At 39.3% G+C, this 25,625-nt stretch overlaps 1 protein-coding gene across 1 annotated transcript in view; it reads left to right on the forward strand.

Annotated features, from left to right (window-relative positions):
• Nucleotides 1–368: 368 nt before the first annotated feature.
• LOC136373340 (splicing regulatory glutamine/lysine-rich protein 1-like) overlaps nucleotides 369–25,625 on the forward strand; it is a 65,929-nt gene continuing 40,672 nt past the window's right edge. The window contains 6 exon segments of the mRNA XM_066338247.1: nucleotides 369–500; nucleotides 7,990–8,105; nucleotides 16,881–17,045; nucleotides 18,783–18,961; nucleotides 19,545–19,675; nucleotides 21,913–22,027. Of these exon segments, the coding sequence (XP_066194344.1) occupies nucleotides 407–500; nucleotides 7,990–8,105; nucleotides 16,881–17,045; nucleotides 18,783–18,961; nucleotides 19,545–19,675; nucleotides 21,913–22,027 (800 nt within the window). The 5' untranslated portion in view covers nucleotides 369–406.

Genomic DNA, 25,625 nt, shown 5'->3' on the forward strand with positions numbered 1-25,625 from the left:
TACTTGACAAATGTGTACTGTAAATATGCTATTTATAATAGCAATGTAATTTTGTATAGCAAGATTTGTAAAGAAAATCAACCTTGTTAATCTGGGCTTTTGGCTTCTATAAGTTTCCATTAAAAAGGAGGAGATGCTATACTATGTATTTTTGAGTGACAAGGAAAGTTAGTAAATTTGTAAATATTTAAAAATTAGTAAACTTTAAAGTAGGCAAATTAATAAATTTCTATACATGTCCTTTGTGTAACTTTTCCAGGAAATCTAAAACTTTTTTTTTTAATTAAGAAATAATAGTTGAATATACATGCATACATTTATTTAGTATGGCTAATTGTTGTTTTTTTTTTCATTTTTATCTTGCAGCAACGCTCCTCTTACTTTTTCCTCCAAAGTATGTTATATTATGTTTCGTGAAGCATCAAGTGTTGGTGTGGCCCAGCATCTAACTAACACGGTTTTTATTGACAGAGCTTTGATAGTTGTGCCCTGTGCAGAAGGTTGGTATTTTAGATGTTCTTCTGTAATGCTGGTCTTTGTCCTGTCTGCTAGTTGTTTTAAGCTTTCTATCTAAAGAGGCAGTGCTCTGTTATTATATTTTATTTCTGTAAAAAAGAAAAAGCCTTGAAACAAAATTGAAAATCGAATGAAGAAACTAAATTATCTAGACTAAATTGAAATCCAGCATTAGGAAAAAAATAGTTGATTTAAATTAGGAGAGTTCAATTTTCCACAGTTATTACATATTTTGTGGGAAAAGAAGGTAAAATAATACTCTTCATTATGGTTTGTATTGGCAAGCTTATTCCCACAAAAAGTTCCCTCTGAAGTCAGTGGAGCACTGCAAAGATAAAACAGTTTCCTGGCACTGTGATAACACTGCAGTTTGGATCTTAATGTGTTGCCCTTGGTGTGGTGTTTTTGTTTTGGTGGTTGTTTTTTTTTTTTAGATAGTAATTAATTTTTTAATTTTTTTAGACCAAATTCAGATTTTATCTTGTAGATGTTATATATGCATTTGACTATTTTAAATTAATCTAATGTTATGTATTTTGCATTTGTGATGATAATTGCTGTTTGAATATAAATATTTACCTTTTAATTTAATAAAATAATGTTTCAATTTTTTTTTTCTTGTTCCTGTGGAAAATATTATTTTGTGTGCAATAAAAAGGCTTTCTTATGCATACTGGTACTCTGATTTTAGATATCTTTAAAAATGCAATCAACTGTACAGAATGCTTCTAGTGTAAAATATTTTTATAACTCTTAGTAAAATAAAGTGCTTAGTGAATGCTGAATTTACAAGTGTTTCTTTAACTAGCTTTGAGGTCCTGCTTTTACATATGTGTTGAATATGAGGTAGTTCTTATTGTTAGTTTACTATCCCAGATTTAAATGCAGTTCTATGAAGCATGGCTCTACTTAATGTAGGCAGATCACTGGAGTTAGGCAGAGCCCCATTGACCTCGATATGTGAATTGAGCATTTGCCCATTTGGATCTGGATTGCCTCTTTGGAGTAGAGTATTCCAGTTGATGGAGTGAAGCTAACTTCACATGGTAGCTGCTTTGCCACGAACAAAAATATTTAGAAAGACTGATCCATCAATTGCAGCAAGTCCAGTAATATCTGCTATTAATGGGACTTTTATAACTTGCAATAGTCAGATTTTGGTTCAAAAAATACTGTTGACTTCTTGGAGTTTGTTAACAGTGGTCCCAGAGTGTCATTTTTTGGCATGTTTGCCACTTCATGATCTAGATAGTATGAGATTAGTGCTGCTGCAATGATGGTCTGGGGTTTTCCTAGCAAACTCTGATAAGTCTTAAAAATTTCATAGACTCTTAGATGACCTACAGTATACTGTCTATTCTTGTAGCCTTGTTAACATGGGCATATTGACAAGTCCTTGTGAAGCCCAGATTTTTAGTTACTTTTATGGTTTGTTTGGGGGGCTTTTGGGTTTTATTTTTGAAACTTGTTCTTAAACCATAGAGGATATTGCTGTATCCATTTGAAGCTTTGTAGAGGCTTTGGGTAAGCAAAATGTATCAGAACAATGTCCTTATTGAAAAATTGCCACTAAGTAATTGACTGCAAATTCTTCAGAATATTAGTTTTACATTTCATTGAAAAGACCTTAACAGTGTTTCAGTACTGCCAGAGAGGAAAGATTGCTACCTAATGAATGAACAACACTTTCTGGTGTTTTTCTTAAAATCACTGCATAATGTGATATGACAACAGGCAGGTAGAGCTATGTTTTCCTGTGTCTCTTGATGGTAGACAATGAGGGGAAGGAGAATGAAATCAAAGTTCTGAGAAATTTTGTTCCAACCCTGTTTGTAGCTGACTTATTAGGCATTTCTCAGAAAATGTATTACAGAAAAACTGTCACTGTTTCAGACTATTCTGGACCCCACAGAGATTTATACATAATTAAGTGAACAAGTGATTGGGTTGTGAGGTCAATTTCTATTTTAAAGTCAGAATGCTGTTTCCATGTAACTTTTTAACAGAATTGCTAATTTTAATTTGCAAAGATATGAATTCATATAGGTTTAACTTTCTGACACCATAGTGCAACATTTTTTATTCACTATGTATAATTGTTAATGGAATCAGTGGAATGTATAATGGGCTTTAAAAATAACAATGGCTATATTCTACTGGAAGGTTAAATTATATCGATGGCCAACAGTGCCAGCAATAAAATGCTTCATGTGCTGAATCAAACATATAGGAGGGGTAAAATGAAACTGAAAACTTGGTTTTAAAAAACAGAATAAAATCTGAAATTTGTAATCTATTTAAACAGTGGTAAATTAAGAGTATGAGGAAGGAATCACTACACAATGAAAACAGTGTTAATTTTGTGACATTTAATAAGCAATTTAACAAAAATATAATTGTAAATGAATTAACATTATCAAGTTGTCAAAATATAACTTTTTGTGTGTGTATCATTAGGTTTTTCTTTAAACATTATAGTTTGAGAACACAAAAGTTGAAAGATAAACAAGGATACTACCCTAATGATTCTAAATTTTATGTCCACATTGTCTAGTAGATGGATTTTGACTATTAATTTGGTTTTGTATGTTTTCTCTGTGTGATATTTGTGCATTATTAGATGACTAGACTGGCCAAGACAGACCTGTTATACTTGCCTGAGTTAGGCATTGTTTGCCATGCCACTAAACCTGCTGCCAAGTGAAGTCTTCATGGGGGAAATGAGATGGAAGTCTGGCCTGCTGAAGATGGACGCCTTGTCTCTGTTTTAATTTTGCTTCCTTTCCTTTGTTTCTTTTATTTTCACTTTTTGAAATTTTTTTCCCTTTTTGTTTTGTTCTGTTAAATCCCTTACCCTTGTACTTGTGAATTGCTAACTTAGCTGTGAAAAAAAATGATGTTTTGTAAAGGGTTCATAGTGTTTCATTTTGAAGTTGACCTGAAGCTACTTGTGGATGGTATACAGAGAATTTAGGATATGTTTAAGTTTTATGCTGTGAATTATGGATAAGTTTTGTTTGGAATACATTTAAGCATCTAAATTCAACAGATGAGCACATTGTGTCAGACTGGAATAGTGAAAACTATATCAGTTTTAATATTCATTCTTTCATGTGATATGCTTTGTGAGCTTATCTTGAAAGAGGAAAGTTAAAACTTCCTGGAGAAATTAACTTTGCTAAGTAAAATTATGTTTTTTTCTCTGCTATTTTTCCTTTTCTCAGCAGAGTACTTTTAGGTTGCATGATCTGTTTAAAAGAAGGCTTTCTATTTATATCTAAAATGAAGAGTTTAAAAGAATTATTTCTGATATTGAACTTTAACGAGTATTGAATGTCATAAAATATGTTTGCTTCTGATGAAACCTTGCCTCCAGTGAGGTCAGTGGCTGTAAGATTTCATTCTTTTGCTTTTGCAATTTTTAGAAAAGACTGTTTACCACTCATAAGTACAAATGCAGCCTGAGATTTTTGTTGGAATGTGTTGTGAGGCACATTTTCTTTCAACACTGTTATTCATGGGAAGATTGAAAAGTTTTGTGTGTAGTTATGTGTATATTGCCCTTTTACATGCTTCAGTGGTCATTATTTCAAGAAGAGTTTAAAAAAAAATTATCGTCTCAGAAGCCCTGGCAGTTCACGCTGGAGTGATTGACAAAGTTCTCATCCCTAAATGATGTTTATTCTTGTGAAACAGAAGCCCTAAAACAGAAGTGCTGGACCAGGGGATGTGTCTAGTCCTCAAGCATTACTCTTCCCAGCCAGCTGCATTGGGACCAATTGGCTTGACTCTCATAATGTGCCAAGCTGAGAACTAGCTGGGAAGAGCTTCGTGATCTCTGTTGGATTTAGCTGTGCCAGTTGAGGTAATTAGAAGTAGTTGTAATCTCTTTAATCTCTGCTGCTAAATCCAATAAGAATCATGAATTGAATCTCACAGAAATTATTTTATTTGTAAGTGTGCAGTTTCCATTGATTTAAAATAGTAGAAAAATAACAATTCCTTTAAAATTCTTTCAAGTAAATGTAAAAAGTAAGTATTTAAAAAAGAAATGTACTTAGTTATTTTTGAAGCTGTTTTGGGATGATGGGAGGATTAACCATGTAGTTTCAGTATAAAGAGTAAGAAATTAATTTCTGAGCACATGGATGGTGATAAAAATACTGTGATAAGTACTTGCTTAACCCATATTTCTGTTCAGCATTTAACAAAATGGATTATGGTACAGATTAGGTTGACTGGGGCTCTTAAGTGACTAGGGCTCTTAAGCACTTACTTAGGAAAACTACATTTCTGAAGAAGCATAAGCTATCTCTAGTTAAAACAGAGCTAATCTACATTTGCTTCCAGATTCCTTTGCAAAGTGAAGAATAAATAAATAAATAAATGATCATATAATCTAATTTACTAAACACTCATGCATTCAAATAAATATTTCTAAGGATGTGGTATAGATGTGGCATATTTATTTTGCTTGTTTCCCTTATTAGAAAATAAATATATTTGCCTCATTTCCATTCAGCCTTTAAATACCATGAATTTAAAAAGCAAAACAATTATTCTTAAACTAAAGCGTCCTAATTTGCTATGTCATTACTGACATATTTTGTTGTATTTTTGTGAGCTTGTGTCCCTTTTTAAAATAAATTAACGGAGGCTGTAACTTGTGAGGTAATTTGGCCTTACATATTAATTTTTTTTTTCAAAACTGTCTAAAGAACAGGGAAGTAAATTTGCAAGATATTTCAGGCTTTTGGTTTGTTTGGTTTTTTTTTCCCTCAACAGTTTATTTTCTATATAATTGTTTAAAAGTTTAAAAACTGATCTTAAAACCTAGAAAGGGGATATCTTTTCAAAAGACAGTATTTGAAAATACAAGCAAATTTTCAGGGTTCTGTCTGTAGAGACAGACCTTTCTTCATTGTTGAATAAAATAAATGAACAGATCTTTGTGGCATTGAACTGATCAACTAGATTTTGTATTTAACATTAAACATTATGACTTGAGGGACCAAAGTATTCTGGAAATAATGCTGCTAACTTTATATATGTATGTTATTCATTTTTTTTAGCTATAATAGTTTATTTAACTGAAATTGTTCAATTGATTCTTTAAGCAGTGTTTGAGCAAATGAATAATGAATAACTGCAGTTATTTCAGTAAGGTGACCCATATGCTTAAAGTTTAAAATTGTATTTAAGTACATTTCTGAACTTGACTCTTGTCAGTTTAGTGATATGCATATGCATAACTCAGTTCCTATCTAAAAGGGCTAAACGTCTTGCTTAAGACGTCTTATGTTTATCTGGTTAAGTGTATTGAATTGGCTGTATCTAAGTGCATACTTAAATTAGGCATGTGCTTATATATATTACTGACCAAGGATCTAAATTACAATGCACATATACCACTTTAGGAGCCATTGAATTTACTTGAGCCAAGTCTGTTGATCCTGTAGAAATCTCTATGAGTATCCAGTTAATTGCAAGATGCTGGCTCAGCAATAATTTGAAAACTTAAGTATTTTGTTTTTCAGAAGAACTGGTATACAATTGTATGCCTAATTTACACACACAGTTGTTGGAACTCTATATTTGGAAGCCTGTTAAGTCAGCTACATAGTAGGCAGGATGTGAGGCAAGGTACCTGATTCTCACGAGCAGTCTGGCAAATCAAGTGCACCTCTCATTGCATGCCTGACTTCAAAATGAGACTGGTTAAGAGTGCTCAGCATTGTGATGATGACTCAGATTTATGCATGTTTTTATAAAAGCCCTGGAAGACATAATTGCACAGTTAATTGTTAATAGTTTTCCCAGTTTTCTCCTTTAGATAGCAAAATAAAGTGATTTGTTACATGTTAAGGAGCAGGGTGCCTCAAAACTTAACATAAATAAAATAACTCTAAATAGAAGGTGTAAGAAAAAAAAAGAGTACTGTTATTTTGTCTTTTCTAATCCACTCATGCTATATAAAAATTAATTTTTATTATATATTTGTTTTGTCCTTTGTATCTCCAACTCAAACCAAGTCCTTGCTGCAGATCTGTAGAACAGGTTTGCAACTTTTGTCTTTTTATTTTTTTTAAGTAGTATGATTTCTGTGGGGTTTATTTTCAGAAATATAGCTAAAATTGCAGTGTTTTGAAAATAATATCATATTTGGGGTTTTGATAACAATATTTATAATAATTTTTAAATTCTGAAGTTAAGGGCTTTATAGTTAAAACATAAAGTTTGAACCAAAGCAGTAAAAGCCACTGGCATGGTATTTGTATATACCTTGACTTTTAAAACAATGTTTAAATAAAAGCATTTGCATTATTGAAGTGCATAGGATAATACCAAAGGGCTCAGATGGATAGCATATATACAGTTACTTGAGTAAATTTGAATAAATCATAGATAACTAATGTAATTAGAACTTTTTATTTTTTCAGTTCAGTTTTTAATATTTGTACCAGTTTAAATGCCTTTGCATTTCAAATTTAAAACTTACGTTTAATTGCATTTGTAATTAACTATTGCATCTTTTGATTTTTGAAGGTTTTTTATTATTTATTTAGCAGTCTAATTGTAACTAACTTTGAATGAAACCTGTGTTTACTTCAGATTAGATACTGCTTAAAATTTTCACATGACAGAGAAAATATAATATGGTTGAAATAGTAGGAAATATAGGAAAATATAGCTTGCTTAACTGATCAGTTATGATTCTTTTCAATTTCAGTCAATTTAAAGTTAATTTAACAAAATTTTAGATAAACTGAGGTGACCTAGAATGTCAGACAGTACAAATATGAATTTTTCAGCCCTCCCTCCACTCCCAACTTCATTTGTAGTATGTCTTGTGTGGAGTCACAGTAGGGTTTTTTTATTTTTATTTATTTTTACATCAAAAGTAGGTAACACCAGAGGGTGAAAAAGCTCATGAATTTCAGTTAACATATACTTTGTTTCTTTCTTTTTTTAACTGATTTGGTTATTTGACATTTCTGGGGATTAAACTTTAAAAAAATGTTCTTCTTTTCTGTATCTGATGTTCGGTGTGCTATTAGTGATGCAGCCAACACGAACGGTTGTCATGTGTAAAACAGCTTTCGATCACCGTGAAAACACCGCCCTGGGAAAGTGTCCATGCTTGATATCGTTTGGTTCATGAACATTAAGTTTCCAGTACAGGTGACCCATAGCTCCAAGTGTTAAATAATTGTGTACATTATTCAGTTTTTAAAATAACAATTCATTAATGACATTGCTAGTCTTTGAAGTTCTGCTCACTTTTGTTTTTCCTAGTAGAGGCAGGATAAAAGGAAACACTTAAGTTCATATCTGTTTCTTTGTAAGGCTCCGGTAAATAGATACATTCTTATTTATTACTTTCTTAAATGCAAGGGTAATTGTAAAATCATAGAAAGAGTAACATCTATGTAGTGTTCCAACTCTGTGTAATCCTTTCCTTTGCTTCTTCAGGTAAAATCCCAGATGAAGCCAAAGCCCTTTCTCTATTGGCACCTGCTCCTGCTGTGACAAGTTTGATGCCTGGTGCAGGGTTGCTTCCTATACCTACAGCAACCCCTTTGACTACAGTAAGTAAAATTCAGTCTCTATTTGATTTCTGGTTTTCCTTTATACTCAGTAGCCTTTCTGTGTCCAGAGAACAAGAACTATCTGATTTGTGGATGTCTTCTCATATGCTAAATCAGTGAGGACTTAGCTATGGTGCCTAGAGGGTAGATCACAAGATGTCCATGCACTACCTTTCCTGGGTATTCATTTAAGATTCTCGGTTTGCAAAATAGTGGGTAAATACTGGGTCTGGTTGTGTTCATTTTTGTTGTTGTCCCTTCACTATACCCATTAATTTGATCCACTGGCAATGCTATCCATCTCCTAATAAATTATTAAAAGATCATAGTTAAATTGAAAGAGTTCTTCATAATATTAAAATACTGCAATAGGATTTTTTTGCAGTGGGATGTTTTGACCCTGGTGGAAGCTGAGGTAACCTTGACTGGAAAGGAGAGGAAGAAACATTCCACTGTGACTGGCCCAGAGGCTCCATGCATTTTGGACATAGACTTCCTCCAAGGCAGGTATTTCAAAGACCCAAAGGGACTCAGGTGGGCATTTGGGATAGCTACTGTGGAGACAGAGGGCATTAAGCAATCGAACACCTTGCCTGGACTATCAGAGAACCCATCTGCAGTAGGACTTCTGAAGGAGGAAGAGCAATGAGTACCAATTGCCACCTTGACAGTGCACCGCCGGCAGTACCGGACAACTCAAGATGCCGTGATCCCCATCTACAAGATGATCTGTGAGCTGGAGAGCCAAGGAGTGGTCAGCAAGGCCCACTCACCCTTCAACAGCCCCATCTGGCCTGTGCGCAAGTCTGACGGAGAATGGAGACTGACTGTGGACTATCGTGCCTTGAATGAAGTGACTCCACCATATAGCGCTGCTGTGCCAGACATGTTGGAGCTCCAGTATGAGCTGGAATCCGAGGCAGTGAAGTGGTATGCCACTATTTGCATTGCTAATGCATTTTTCTCCATTTCTCTGGCTGCAGAATGCAGGCCTCAGTTTGCCTTCACATGGAGGGTTGTGCAGTACACCTGGAACCAACTGCCCCGGGGTGAAAGGACAGTCCCACCATCTGCCATGGCCTGATCCAGGCTGCACTAGAAAAGGGTGAGGCCCCAGAACATCTGCAGTACCTTGATGACATCATTGTGTAGGGGGACACTGCAGCTGAGGTGTTTGAGAAAGGAGAGAAAATCATCCAGATTCTCCTGGAAGCTGGTTTTGCCATAAAAAAGAACAAAGTTAAGGGACCTGCTTGAGCGATCCAGTTCCTGGGAGTAAAGTGGCAGGATGGACAGCATCAGATTCCTACCGATATCATCAAGATCACAGCAATGTCTCCACCAACCAGCAAGAAAGAAACACAAGCTTTCCTAGGCGCTATAGGCTTTTGGAGAATGCATATTCCTGAGTACAGCCAGACTATGAGCCCTTTCTACCTGGTTAACTGCAAAAAGAACAATTTCCACTCAGGCCCTGAATGGCAACAAGCCTTCACCCAGATCAAGCAAGAAATCGCTTGTGCAATAGCCCTTGGCCCGGTCAGGACAGGACCAGAAGTGAAGAACATGCTCTACTCTGCAGCCGGGAGCCATGGTCTGTCCTGGAGCCTTTGGCAGAAGGTGCCTGGGCAAACTTGGGGTCGACCACTGGGATTCTGGAGCCAAAGTTACAGAGGGTCTGAAGCCAGCTACATTCCAACAGAGAAGGAAATCTTGGCAACCTATGAAGGATTCCAAGCTGCCTCAGAGGTAATAGGCACTGAAACACAACTCCTGGCACCCCGGCTACTGGTGCTGGGGTGGATGTTCAAAGCAAAAGTTCCCTCTACCCACCACCCCACCAATGCCACATGGAGCAAATGGATTCCTCTCATTACAGTGTGCCTGTATTGGAAAACTGAATCACCCTGGCATCTTGGAGATAATTACAAATTGGCCTGAAGGTGAAAACTTTCATCTCACTGACAAAGAGGAACAAGAACATGTGGCACGTGCTGAGGAAGCTCCACCATACAACCAACTACCAACTGCCAGCAGAAGAAACATGCTATACTTTTTTCGCTGACGGTTTCTGTCGCATTATAGGGATGAAACGAAAGTGGAAAGCAGCCGTATGGAGCCCCACATGACAGGTTGCAGAAGTTACTGAAGGAGAAGGTGGATTGAGCCAACTTGGTGAACTCAAAGCCATTCAACTGGCCCTCAGGTGGGATTTTGGGATAGCTGCTGTAGACACAGAAGACATTAGACAGTTGAACACCTTGGCTGGTCTTTCAGAGGACCCTTTTGTGGTAAGACTCCTGAGGGTTGGGGCAATGCCTCAAAAGAATTTTTTGAAAAAGGGGAGAAAATAATTCAAATCCTCCCAAAGTCCAGTTTTGCCGTAAAGCACAGTAAGGTCAAGGGACTTGCCCAGGAAATTGAGTTCCTGGGGGTAAAATGGCAAGACAGGCGCAGACAGATTCCAACAGAGGTGATCAATAAGATAGCTGCTATGTCTCCATCAACCAGCAAGAAGGAAACACAGTCTTTCCTAGGCATTGTGGGGTTTTGGAGGATGCATGTCCCAGAGTACAGCCAGATTTTAAGCCCTTTCTACCTTGTGACATGAAAGAAAAATTATTTAATGTGGGACCCTGAACAACAACAATCCTTTGAACAAATTAAATAGGAGATTCCTCATGCAGTAGCCCTTGGACCAATCAGGACAGGATGTGAAAAATGAGCTCTACACCACAGTCAGGGAGAATGGTCTTTCCTGAAGCCTCTGGCGGAATGTACCTGGAGGGACTTGAGGATGATCTCTCAGGTTCTGGAGTTGGGGATTCAAAGGATCTGTGCCCAGCTACATCCCAACTGAAAAAGAGATTCTTGTAGCCTATGAAGGGGTTTGAGCTGCCTCAGAAGTGATTGGCACCAAAGCACAGCTTCTCCTGGCACCCCAGCTACCAGTGCTAGGCTGGATGTTTAAAAGGAAAGTCCCTGCAACACATCATGCCACTGATACGACGTGGAGTAAGTGGATTGCTCTCATCCCACAGTGAGCTCGTATAGGAAATCTGAATTGCCCTGGGATCTTGGAAGTCATCACGAACTGTCCTACAGGTGAGAAATTTGGATTACCATCTGAAGAGGAAGAAGAGCAAGTGATATATGCAGAGGAGGCTCCACCATATAACCAGCTACTGGAGAGTGAGAGTTGATACTCTTTCTTCACTGATGGATCTTGCCGTATCATAGGGACCAGTAGGAAATGGAAAGCAGCTGTACGGAGCCCTACACAGTGAGTCATGGAAGCTACTGAGGTGGATGGAGTCAGATTGCAGAGCTGAAAGCTGTCCAGTTGGCTTTTGACGTTGATGAGTGAGAGAAGTGTTCAACACTCTACCTCTACACTGACTTGTGGATGGTAACAAATGCTTTATGGGGGTGGCTGTAAAGATGGAAAAAGGCAAACTCACCACAGAGGGAAACCCCTTTGTCTGCCAAAGTGTGGCAAGACATTGCTATCCAGGTGACCGTGAAAGTCTGTCATGTGGATGCACATGCACCTAAGAGTCAGGCTAATGAGGAGCACTGCAACAATGGACAGGTGGATCAGGCTGCCAAAATCAAGGTGTCACAGGTAGATCTGGACTGGCAACATAAGGGTGAGTTATTTCTAGCTCAGTGGGTCCATGATCCCTCATGTCATCAGAGATGCAATGTACAGGTGGGCTCTTGACTGAGGGGTGGACTTAACCATGGACACTATCTCCCAGGTTATCCATAACTGTGAAATATGAGCTGTGATGAAGCAGGCCAAGCCAGTAAAGCCCCTGTGGTATTTGGGGCGGTGGTCTAAATATAAGTATGGGGAGGCCTGGCAGATCAATTGCATTACACTTCCACAAACCTGCCAAGGCAAGAGTTACAAGCTTACAGTGGTAGAAGTAACCACTGGATGGGTGGAGACAACCCCATGTCTCACACCACTGCCCAGGACATTTTTTTGGGCTTTGAAAAGCAAGTCCTGTGGTGACATGGCACCCCTGAAAGAACTGAGTCAGACAATGGGACTCATTTCACAAATAGCCTTATAAACATCTGGGCTAGAGAACACGATATTGAGTAGGTGTATTATATACCCTGTCATGCACCAGCCACTGGGAACATCAAATGATATAATGGACTGTTAAAAGCATCATTGAAGGCAGGGGGTTATTGGACCTTCAAGCAGTGGGATCTGCATTTAGGAAAGGCTACCTGGCTAGTCAACCCCAGATATTCCACTAACTGAGCTGGCCCTGCCCAATCAGGATCCCTGCATACAGCAGATGGAGATAGTCCCTGTGGTGCATATGAGAGGTATGAGAGGAAAGACAGTTTGGATTAATTCTGCCTTGAGGAAAGGCAAACCCATCCATGGGATTGTTTTTGCTCAAGGATCTGGTTACACTTGGTGGGCAATGCAGAGGGATGGGGAAACACATTGTATACCTCAGGGGGATTTGACTTTGGATGAGAACAGCCTGTAATGTTGAATTGCATACATAACACTGGTTGCTGAATGTCATTGCCACTGCATGTCATAACTACCATGGACAAAGAGAATGGACTGCTCCAGTTATATCAGTCATGGACCAAATGAATTCAATCCATATCCTAGGGGATAGTCAGTGGCTACTGAAATAATAATTGTATTTGTAAATATTTATATGTATATGTGTGTACAGGTGAAAGGTATTAATTTGGGAAGGAGTAAGATGATATGGAATAAGGGCTAGATAATGTCCTGGGTAACCCAAAATGTTATTATATTTCACATCTATCTGTGCCCAAAATTGTTACTGTCTCTTTATGACCTGGCAACTGAAAAATGGAATGGTAGGGCAGGGGCTGGGGGTGCCCCAGGATTTTTAGAAGTCAGAGCACTCAGGCAGAGCTCTCTCTTGTCTCTTGCCTCTCTTGCCTCTTTGCTTTTGCCATAGAGCTGAGGCAGCATGGGTGGAGGCTCCCCTTTGGGTTTCTTTTGGTCTTTTTTCTTTGAGGGAAGTGCTTTGGGTGGTTTTTTTTGAGAGGCTGTGTTTTGTGGTCCTGGACTACCTCAAGGTAAATTCTACAAGTGCCTGACTACAGCTGCAGCATCACACCGAGAAGAACATAACAGCCCTGCTCCATATGGTTGGCCCAGCCCATCAGCAGCGCCTAGTTGAAATGGGAAGGCACGGAGTCTGTTACCCCAGCCAACTGCTTGCCGTCTTCTGCCAAGAAGGCGGCAAAGTCCCTCCACAAGTTCTAGATACTGACTGAACTCCAGCCACTGGAGTGTGACAGCTGCATTTTGCCAATGGAGCTGCCACCACTGGAGACATAAAAGGGATGGGCTACTGCCATCTTTGTCTCTCCACATGCAGTCATCTGCAGAGGGCATCATCTTGGGAGGAGGGTGGAAGTGGTGTTACTCCTCCATTTTGAGTTTCTCTTTGTTCCTGGGCAGTCTGTGAGATTCCAGCAGGTTTGTAACTAGTGACTATTACTGTTATTTTCTGCCTGTTGCTATTTTGGGTTTTTTTAGTAAACTGTTATTTTTTCACTTGTATCTACTCATATCTACTTCTTCCTATTGGTGGAAAGGGATTGGCTAAAACTCTAAGAGGAGGTAACTAGTTTTGAAATATCCACCTCTTAAATCGTCTTAAACCAAGACATTGTACTTAAATGATTCCTCATCTGTCTCCATGACCAGAAACATTATTCCCACTCTTATATTCTTAGATGGTACTGATCACCATCCTAAAAGAAATTCCTTCCTTCCTTCCTTTCACAGAGGTTATGTCCTAGGGTGACTTAATGTTTGTATCCCTAATCATCTGTTCTGTTTATGCTGGATATTAAGTTCTACACCTTTAAGACTGGTTCTGAGAGTGAAGGAAAGAAAGAAAAAGTGCGCAGTTTGTTTTCAGAAACTGCACTTGCTCCTCTGCATTCTTGCTCCTGGACTGTGTTGTCTGCAGTACGGACAGCGGGAGAGAGCTCTCCTTAGCTTTTTAGTTAGTTTTTTAGCTAGCTGAGGCAGAGAAGTTCCCTGGACTGTGGCTTTTCTGTTTCTTGAAACTAGTTGGCCCTGCTCTGGACTGAAAACCCAGAAAAACACTGGGAGCTCACACCTGTGGCCCACAGGAGCCCAGGACGTGGCATTTTCCAGGGCCAGAGGGACTAATAAGAGACTGAGAGAGCCCAGCTACAGCCCATGAAAAGAACTTTCTGAATTTGCCATCTCTTCAGAACAGCAAGAGGTTTTATTGTTTAATATTAGTAATTTTTTATGCTTGTGAGTGCTTGTTAAATAAACATTTTTTTCCACTTTTCTCCAAGGAAATCTTTTCCCAAGCCAGTTGGGAGAGGGGCCACTTGAATCTGCTTTCTAGAGGGAGCCCTTTGGAAGTTTCCTCCTAAATTTGCCCAAAACCAAGACATGTCACTATCTGTTTTAAAGGTTGTGGTCCAAGAGCTGTTTTAAAGTGTGCAACTTATATAATGAAACAGTGTATCCAAAGTCGCCAGTTAGAGGTTTAGGCTACTTTTGTTTATGGTTCATAACTGTCATTGTATGAGAAACATTGGATGACTTTAAAAATAATTTTTATTTCACAAGAATGTTGGCGCTTTTTTGTCTTAAAATATGTGTTGTAATAGTTGAAGTATTTCATTAAGAAACTCTGCTTACTCAAGTTTCCACTGCATAATTGTTGGTAATGAACCCTAAATAATCATGGAATCATTTAGGTTAGAAAAGACCTCCAAGATCATCAAGTTCAACCATAATTCTAACACTGCTATGTCCACCACTAAACCATGTTCCCAAGTGCCACGTTTACACATCTTTTAAATAGCTCCACAGATAGTGACTCAACTGCTTCCCTGGGCAGCCTGTTCCATTGCTTGACAATCATTTGGTGAAGAAATGTTTTGTAATATCCAATCTAAACCTCCCCTGGTACAACTTAAGGCCATTTCCCCTCATCCTGTCACCTGTTACTTGAGAGATGTGACTGACACCCACTTCACTACAACTTCCCTTCATGTAGTTGTAGAGTGATAAGGGCTCCCCTGAGCCTCCTTTTCTCCAGGCTAAATAAACCCAGTTCCCTCAGCCACTCCTCATAAAAGTCTTGTGCTCCAGCCCCTTCACCAGCTATGTTGCTCTTCTTTGGATGTAGTCCAGCATCTCAGTGTCTTGTCATGAGGGGCCCGAACCTGAACACAGTATTAGAGATGTGGCCTCACCAGTGCCGAGTACAGGGGAAGAATCACTTCCTAGTCCTGCTGGTCACACTATTGCTGATACAAGCCAGGATGACATTGGCTACCTGGGCATGGCCTGGTTCATGTTCAGCCAGCTGTTGACCAACATCCCCAGGTCCTTTTTGGCCAGGCAGCTTTTCAGCCACCCTTCCTCAAGGCAGTAGTGTTTCATGGGGTTGTTGTGACCCTAGTGCAGTACTCAGCACTTCACCTTGATGAATCTCATACAGTTGGCCTTGGCCCATCAATTCGGCCTATCCATATCCCTCTGTAGTACATTCCTACCCTCCATCAGATTAATACTCCCACCCATTTTGGTGTTGTCAAATTTGCTAAAGGATGAACTTGATCCCCTCATCCAGAGCATTGATGAAGATTGATATATTAAACAGGACTGGTGTAATAGTGGTGTTTAGAGACATTTGTTTCTAAACTAACCATCTAAGGTAAATTCACTTTGTTTTTATATACATATTTAATAAATTAACTGTGAATTTTAGAATGTCAAAGTGGGAGTCAAGCTGTATAATTTTAATGGGTTGACCTTGGCTGGGTGCCAGGTGCCCACCAAGCTGCTCTTCCACTCCCCTTCCCAGCTGGACAGGGGAGATAAAATAAGAACTTGTAGGTTGAGATAAGGCAGTTTACTAAAGCAAAAGTGGAAGTTTGCATGTGAACAAACAGAGAGAAAAAAGGTTTATTCTCTACTTCCCATCAGTGAGCAATGTTCAGCTGCTTCCCAGAAAGCAGCTTTCCAGCACATGTAGTGGTTGCTCTGGAAGGCAAGCATTGTAAATAACAAATGCACCCCCTTCCTCCTCCTTTTCCTAGCTTTATATCAGAGCTGACATCATATGGTATGGAATATCCCTTTGGTTAATTTGGATCAGCTGACCTGGTTGTGTCCCTTCCCAGGATCTTGCCCACTCTCATCCCCTTCATGGGGAGAATGTTAAAGAGAGTGTTAATGCTGTGCCAGTGCTGCTCAGCAGTATCGAAAACAATGGTGTGTTATCAACACCTTTCTAGCTACCAATGCAAAGCACAACATTCTGAGGGCTGCTATGGTAACATGAACTCTAGCTCAGCCACACCCAGTACAATAACCCTCTGTTTAATAATAAAAGGATGATTTCTAATAAAGGGAGTAGTTGTGTTACATAAAAAAAATACTGGTGGCTTGTTGAGAATTTCTAGCACTTGTTAGAAACTTCGTTTGCTGGAAAGGAAGTTGTTTTTTGAATGGAGGAAAAAATCAAATCAGGAACTCAGCAGACCAATTTAGTAATCATTTTAAAGTGACTTTTTTTTATAACATTCCTCAGGAGAAATTTCAATTCCCAATTCTGGGACCTTACAGTTTAAAGTCTTACCTATATTAATTAGGTCTATTTTTACAGAAATGCACAAGGAAGGCAAGTATTAAAAAGTTTAAGTGTCCCTTCCTATGCTTGGTTGCAAAGCATATCCTATTTTTATATTTTCCAGCTTGGTATTTCACTTGGCACTTTGGGGGCTATACCAGCAGCAGCACTGGATCCTAACATTACAACACTGGGAGAAATACCGCAGCCACCAATTATGGGGAATGTGGACCCATCCAAGATTGATGAAATTAGAAGAACAGTCTATGTTGGGAACTTGAATTCAGAGGTAGCTTTTTTTTTTTTGGTTTTGTTGAATATAAAAATGGAAGATACAGAACTGGTAATTTGTGAATTACAATCTTACATTTTAAGAGTTTTTGTTAGTTGATGCCAATAGAAGTTTACTAGAGATATTTCAAATTCTTGAATGCTCTTTTGCCAATCAGATTAGAACAGACAGTTGGAATTCATTCTAGCAGGAAACCAGAGAAATCACACTCTAGCTGAATTCAAGAAACATTCTTGATTGTGGGTGTTGATCAAATGTCCAGCTGGGTTATATTAGCTGAACAATGCCTCAAAATTTATGAGAGCATGGTAGCTATCCCCTGCAACACTCTGCAGTTGCTTAAGTACAGTAAGAAGAAATTATTTGTCCTAGTAGAAGTTGCAAAATTAGCATAGATATATTTGAGTTGCTCTGACAGTACAGTTGGGTCTGTCAGAAATTTCTTTTTCAGCAATTGATTGAACTGTGAAAAACAATTTGATTTTGATTGATGGAAATATAAGTATTTGATTTTTGTGGTTTTTGACTGCCAAAGTAGCTACTAGAGTATAAAACTATTATTAATCCCAATTAAATAAAACAAGCTTGAAACTAGTAGAAAAGCAGATGAAAGTGAAGTCTAGTAATACTGCTTGGATTTTTTTTTTAGTTGATCAGAATTCACAACCAGTATCTTGGACATAGGTGTATCATCAGTTATTTCAAATAAGTTGTCTGAAAACTGCAAAATCCTGTACAGGTGCTTTTTTAACCTAGATGTAGGACTTCGGGGCTCATGGTTGCATTATTTTAAATTGTAATATATTGTAGGCGAATCCGCGGACGGCTGGGACAAGGAATTCTGCCAACCTGTATATTCTAGAACATGTGGTTTTATTGCAAGGGTCGTGGGTAAAAAGGCCTTGCCTTCAGCCACCAGCCTCAGCTGAAGGGAAGTCCCAAAGAGAGAGGGAGAAAGAACAGCAGGGTATGAGCTAAGTGAGAAGGGACCGAGAGAGCAAAGTGGCAGGGGGGAAAACAGCAGGAGAGAGCAAGAGTAGGGGGAAGAGGAAGGGTAAGAGAATTAAGAGAGTTAAGAGAGTTAAGAATACTGGGAAGGAGAGGAGGAAGAGGTAAGAGTTAAGAGGTAAGAAAGTTAAGAGAGCGAGGTCTTTGTTACAATACATTATATCTCCTTTTGTGATGAATATTCTAATTTACAGTGACCAACCAATACAAGACACAAAATCCTATAGACTCTACATACAGCCTATAAGAACTACTATATTACCATACTGTGTTATATTTAAAACTCTAAAAACTACTCTTTAGACTTTTGTTTTGCTACATTGACCTTTGGATCCCTTAGCCAGCAGAAAGGTATTGTTCAATCAAAAGGGATTCTCCTTCAGCTAGCTAGGCTATTGTTTTCAGGTTATATAGTAACTAAGACTCAGTATCCTACAACTCAAAGTAAGCTTTCATTTCTATTTCAATTATAGGTTTCATATTTTCAGAATCTTTTGCTAAGCAATCATATTTATAAGGTTTCCCTGATTCATCTTCCCCAACAATATATTTTTTAGATTAATGGAAGAAAAAAAACCCTTTCTCTCTTAATACCAAATTCATGTCACCTGTGTAATGATGATGATATGTCTTTCCAAAATCTCTAGCTGTCAGATTATCTGATATGTTGAATAAGTAACTTTCATTATATGTTTTACTTCAGCTGAGCTCTTTGACTCTTTCTAGACTACAACAGCAGATCAGCTGCTTGAATTTTTTAAGCAAGTTGGAGAAGTCAAATTTGTGCGAATGGCAGGTGATGAGACGCAACCAACGCGATTTGCTTTTGTGGAATTTGCAGACCAAAATTCTGTACCTCGAGCTCTTGCCTTTAATGGAGTTATGTTTGGAGACAGGCCACTGAAGTAAGAAATTAATTATCCATATGAATATTGAATGAGAGATGTCTTAGTATCCATATACATTGATGACTGATGTGCAGGAAACTGCTGTGATTAATATTTTTTCAATGTAAAGACCTATTGTTAGTAAATGGAATGCTTTTATGAACTCAAATTTCAAGGCTGGACATAACTTTTTTCCCAAGAAGAATATGGTTGGCATTGAATAAGAGATTTCTACATCCAAGCTTGAATTGATGAAAGCCATAACAGTGAGAGAATCTGCAAAGTAGGTATTAATGTAGAAATTTGATCTGAAATAGGTTTATAGACCTCTAGAAAAAAAAATTATCACAGAAATATTGTGCCACGATTATTTAAAAGTCATAAGATTTGAAAGCAATAAAAACCAGACATTTCAGATACTTAGAAAAGATGTGTCAGAGGAAAAATTTGTAGTTTTGCTGAATTTTGAAGTTTTTAGTCATGCATGGAAGTTGAGGTGCTTTCATTTTTTTTTTCATTTTTCCTTTTCAAGAGTTTGGAAGCTAAAGTTTGGTGGGTTTTGGGTTTTTTTTGTTTTTTTTTTTTTTTGGTCTTAACTTAGAATAAATCACTCCAATAATGCAATAGTGAAGCCTCCTGAAATGACACCACAAGCTGCTGCCAAGGAATTGGAAGAAGTGATGAAGAGAGTAAGGGAAGCCCAGTCTTTCATATCTGCTGCTATTGAGCCAGGTAGGTATATTATGTTGTCTTGGTTTAGAAAGACAGGTGTCTGCCAGGGAAAGCTGGAGCTTCCCTTGGAATGGAGAATGTAAACCCCTTCCCTCTAAACTATTACAATTTTGCAATTAAGGGGATTTTCAGGCAAAGATATGGGAATAGGAATATTAAAAATCCAAATGTAGTAGTACAATTAACAAGCAAACAAACAAACAAAAAATCCTAGAAACCCTGACAGAGTCAGAATATGACCTGACACCCTGTTGGTCAGGGTGTTGGTTGCAGTCCAAATAAGTCCTCCTGGAGTGATAGATGTGGTTCTGTTGGAGTAGAGATGATCCTATAAGAAGGATCCAGTGGTGGCAAGATGGGTCCAGTCTTCCTCTGACAATGCAGTGGAAAACAGGCTGCTCTGCTGTTGTGAATCTCAGCTTTTATCCAGGTAGGAATGTTTGGCTCCTCCCACTGGGTGAAGCATCTCACAATGGAATGATGTAATTTTATCAGTCATGTGGTGAGCCTTAATGGCCCATTAACAGAAGATATCCCCCGGAAGGAGGATGAGGCATAGAAAAGATAAGGAACATTGCTCCACCTGATTTTAACAGCTGGCCCATTAACAGAAGGCACACACCCCCTTCTCCCTGGAGTTATGGGGAATGGGTTATACAAGAGATAAAGAAAAAAAAAAAAACCTCCCCAACCGATTTCAACAGATGGCAAATAGAATACACATTTTTGGTTACATATTGCAACCCAAGACATGTTCATTACCTAACAGATGTGTTCTGTGTGTACCTTGTCACATGCTTTTAAGAGCACTTTCAAACACAGAAAAAGGGTACTCAAAGGTGAGCAACATCAATGTGGGAAAACAAAAGAAAATAATCAAAATTATTTTCATGCAGCAAAGCAGTGGAATGAAGCTGACTTTATTTCATCATATCTTATTTTCAGATACATGCTAACTGAATGTTTTCAAAAATGCAAAGTCAATACTAAATTAATATTTAATGTTGGTGCTTTTAAAGTTCAAAGTACTTACAAACTTTAAAAAATGCTTTATATTTTGTTTTCTCTTCTAGCACCCATTAATACCATGGTTTCATGATCAGAGTGAGCTAGTGTGCTGCTGAAAGCAGCAATATTTTGCTTTTCTTTGGCAGGTTAATTTTATCACTCTACTGTGCTCTTTTTCATACTGCCTCAAGACTCTATGCATCCTCATAGCAAATGGAATCAGAGAATGAATCTAGGATAAAACTTAACATATTGTAACAGACTTTTTTTCATTCAGCTTGGTTCCCTGATTCCTGTTAACTCTGAAATGCCAGGTAAAAGAGGAAGGTGTCAGTGGCTTGAGTGGTTAGGCAGACACTTCAGTGCTGATTTATGCTGGCTTAGTGATTGGAATACCAAAATGTAAAAAATTCTCAACTTGTTAAACTTGCAGTTGAAATCCTTCTTTCCCTTTCCATCAGCAAGATTTTGTCTTTCTTTATACTAAAAAACCCAGACATTTGCTTATGTAGGTCAGATAGTGGATGGTCTTGAGGTTGTTGTTGTTTTTTTTTGGGGGGGGGGAGGGAGGGAGAGGGACGGAGTACTTACTGTCTTTTTGGAGAGTTGTGAGAAAAATAGTTCTAACATTTCCTCCATGTTAAGCAGCAGAATGATAATCTTTGATAGTCTGAACCAAAGTCTGCAGAGGTCACTGGTAAGTTTTCTGTTGACTTCCTGGCCTTCAAATCAAACTTTTTACTCCCTTCTCTCCATCCCTTCCTTCCCCAAAACAGCATATGAGGAATAGAACTTCACAATTTGCAAAGTGGTTGGAATATTTAAAAGTATAAAAAGTGCTAATTATTATTTGCATTTTATGCTTGTTTTCAAAACTCTACCCACTAAATTTATTCTTCTGAGGTTATTTTAAAAAGTAATCAAATTAAATAATATACCAGAGGAGAACCTGTTGTAATCTTGTGCATTGTGGCAGCAACATAAATCCCATTCCTAATAGAGCTACTTGTTTATAATTATCTGGTTTATGTGTACTGCTGCAGGGTGGCTGCGCTCTATGAGTATATGCAATGACTATTGGATGTTTCTCAAGGATATTAGCAAAGAAGGAAGATGTGCAAGGCATGGGCCCCTTGCACTATATGTGTGGTACATTACACTTATGCCAAATTGTTAACTGGGATCTTTCAATGTTCTGAGCTTACATTGCAGTGTTTTCTTCCTCTCAGAGTCTGGCAAGAGCAGTGAAAGAAAAGGTGGTGGATCTCGTTCCCATTCTCATTCAGAATCCAGGTCTAGCTCAAAATCCCAATCTAGAAGGAAAAGATCTCACTCCAAACACAGGTAGGTATATTTATTATTTCAGACTAAAACTTCATACTGGGTTTTTTTTGAGTGGTGGTGGTTACTGAAATTTCTTACTGAGTTGTGAGACAAGTTTCCCTGTAGGGAAAATTAGTAACTTAAACTGACCTAGATAGAGTAACTAGGAACTTTGTCTCTGAACAAATACCCTTTCCCTCTAAATGCTGCATGTTTTCAGTATTACTTTCAGGTAAAACACACTAGAACGTACTTTATGTGCCATGTAGCATAACCATTTTTGTGTTTTCATGGTAGATTTTGTGCCATGTAGCATTTCATTTTGTAACATTTGTATTTTAAAAAGAAATAGTTATCTCTGTTTTGTGGATGGAACATTTAGTTTACTGTTAATACCCTAAACAGACAAGCTGGCTGGTTTTGCTAGTAGAAAGTTGCTGCTGTCCTGAACTTCTAAACATCTAGCTAATAAATGCTATATTTTTATTAACTGTAATGTAAATATAAAGCCGTATTTTTAAAAAGCCAGAAGAAAAAAGGTTTTAAGGGTAGTTTTTCATTCTTCAGAATTTTTTTTGCTTTGCTAATTTCTTAAGTTGTAAAACATGCTTTGAAATATGGAAAAATAAAATTACTAGATCATCCATAAACTTTACCCATTATGATTTTTTTTTCCTAAGAATGAGACAGTCTTTCTATGTAAGTCTTATAAACACTTCCTGAAATGGTACAATGTCAGCAATGTCTTTTGATCATTTACATAATCAATCTAAAGATATTTGACTCCATTAGATATAAAAAACCCCAACAAATCCTCAGTGTATTTGATAGCTTGCACTTTAAAAAGTGAGTGTTTTCAGTGTTGCAGTGACAGCACTATCCCATTCTTTCCTCCATTGTTTTTTAACAGGGCAGCTAGAGTTCTTTCACATACAGAAAAGCTGACCAGAGGGAATATACCACATCAGTTACACTACCAAACAAGATATAAGTGTGCAGGCTCCAGATTGCATAAAATCATAGAATGGCTTGGGTTGGAAGGGACCTTAAAGATTATCTAGTTCCAACCCTCCTGCCATGGGCAGGGACACCTTCCATTAGATCGGATTCCTCAAAGCCCCATCCAACCTGTCCTTGAACACTTCCAGGGATGGGGCATCTACAACTTCACTGGGCAACCTGTTTCAGTGCCTCACTGCCCTCACAGTAAAGAATTTCTTCCTACTATCTAATCCAAACCTACCTTCTTTCATTTTAAAGCCATTCCCCCTTGTTCTATCACCACATGCCCTTGTAAAAAATTCCTCCCCAGCTTTCTTGTAGGCCCCCTTTAGGTACCAGAAGGCTGCTATAAGGTCACCCTGGAGACTTCTCTTTTCCAGGCTGAACAGCCCAGCCTCAACTCTCAGGCTGTCTTCATAGGAGAGGTGTTCCAGCCCTCTGATCACCTTCATGGTCCTCCTCTGGACTCTCTCCAATAGGCCTATGTCCTTCCTGTGCTGGGGACCCCAGAGCTGGATGCAGTGCTCCAGGTGGGGTCTCACAAGAGCAGAGCAGAGGGTGAGAATCACCTCCCTTGACCTGCTGGCCACGCTCCCTTTGAGGCAGATTTTTTTTGATATGGTTGGATGTCTCGGCTGCAAGCACACATTGCTGAGACATTGTCGTGGTTTGACACTGGCCCAGTGCCAGGCACCCACGAGAGTCGCTCGCTCACCCTCCCCGCCACAGCTGGACAGAGGAGGGAAAAAAACTTATCGAGCACTTCATGAGGGAGATAGGGACTGGGAGAAATATTTGAAGGACAAAACAGGCTCAACATAAATTGCAAAGTGAGTCTTATTACTAACAGAATCAGAGGAGGATAATGAGAAGTAAAATAAGCCCTTAAAACACCTTTTCCCCCCAGCTCCTCCCTCCTTCTCACCAAGAGCACAGGGAGACAGGGCATAGGGGTTTTGGTCAGTTCATCACTGAGATTTTCTTCCACTGCTCTATGAGAGGAGTCCTTCCCCTGAGACCATGGGGTCCCTCCCATAGGAGACAGTTCTCCGTGAACTTCTACAGCATGGCTCCACTCTCATGAGCAGCAGCCATACCGCAACTGCTGCAACGTGAATTCCCCCCATGGGCAGACAGTCCTCCCAAAACTGCTACAACGTGGCTCTCTTTCCACGGGGCACAGTCCTCCAAGGACAGGCTGCTCCAGCCTGGAAACAGGGGCACCCTCTCTCCACTGCATCTCCCACTGGATCACAGCCTCCTCCAGGCATCCACCTGCTCCAGCATGGGCACCTCCCCCATGGGCTGTGGGTGGATCTCTCTGCATCCTCTGTGGACCCATGGGCTGCAAGGGGACAACCTGCTTCATCATGGTCTTCACCATGGCATGCAGAGGAATCTCAGCTCTGGTGCCTGGAGCACCTCCTCCCCCTCCTCCACTGACCTTGGTGTCGCCATGTTGTTTTCTCTCACATGTTCTCACCTCCTCTTCTCTAAGTATAAGCAAAGACTTGTGACTTTTGTTTTGATTTTCTTCTTAAATATGTAATCACAGAGGCGTTACCAACCTCTCTCATTGGCCCAGTTTTGGCCAGCAGCATGTCCATCTTCAGAGCCATCAGCCATTGGCTCTGTTGGACATGGTAGGAAGCTTCTAGCAGCTTCTCACAGAAGCCATCTTTGTGGCCCCCCTGCTGCCAAAAACTAGGCCATGACAAACCAATACAGATATATACCAAGCTTCTTGTCCACCAACACCCCCAAGTCCTCCCCAGGGCTGCTCTCAATCCATTCTCCACTCAGTCTTTACTTGTGCTTGGGATTGCCCTGACCCAGGTGCAGGACCTTGCACTTGGCCTTGTTGAACTTCATGAGGTTTTTACAGGCCCACCTCTGAAGCCTGTCAGGGTCCCTCTGGTTGGCATCCCTTCCATCCAATGTGTTGACTGCACCACAGTTTCCTGTTGTCAGCAAACTTGCTAAGGGTGTACTCAATCTCACTGTCCATGTCACCAACAAAGATGTTAAACAGTGTCAGTCCCAATACTGACTCCTGAGGATCACCACTGGTTGCTGCTCTCCACTTGGACACTGAGCTGTTGACTGCAACTCTTTGAGTGTGATCATCCAGCCAATTCCTTATCCACTGAGTGGTCCATCATCACATCACAGAATTAGAGAATCACAGAATCACAGAATATGGTGAGTTGGAAATGACCCACAAGGATCACTGAGTCCAACTCCAGGCCCTGCACAGCACCATCCCCAAGAATCATACCATGTGCCTGAGAGTATTGTCCAAAAGCTTATTGTCCAAACTCTGTCAGGCTTGGGACTGTGATCACTTCCCTGGGGAGCCTGTTCCAGTGGCCAACCACCCTTTGGGTGAAGAACCTTTTCCTAATATACAACCTAAACCTCCCCTGACAAAAACTTCAGGCTGTTGCCTTGGGTCCTGTCACTGGTCACCACAGAGAAGAGATCAGTGTCTGCCCCTCCTCTTCCACTCACAAGGAAGTTGTAGACTGTGATGAGATTTCCCCTCAGTCTCCTCCAGGCTGAACAGACCAAGAGACCTCAGCCACTCCTCACAGAGCTTCCCCTCAAGGCCCTTCAC

This window comes from Sylvia atricapilla, chromosome W (assembly GCF_009819655.1).
Source record: "Sylvia atricapilla isolate bSylAtr1 chromosome W, bSylAtr1.pri, whole genome shotgun sequence".
Classification (NCBI taxonomy): domain Eukaryota; kingdom Metazoa; phylum Chordata; class Aves; order Passeriformes; family Sylviidae; genus Sylvia; species Sylvia atricapilla.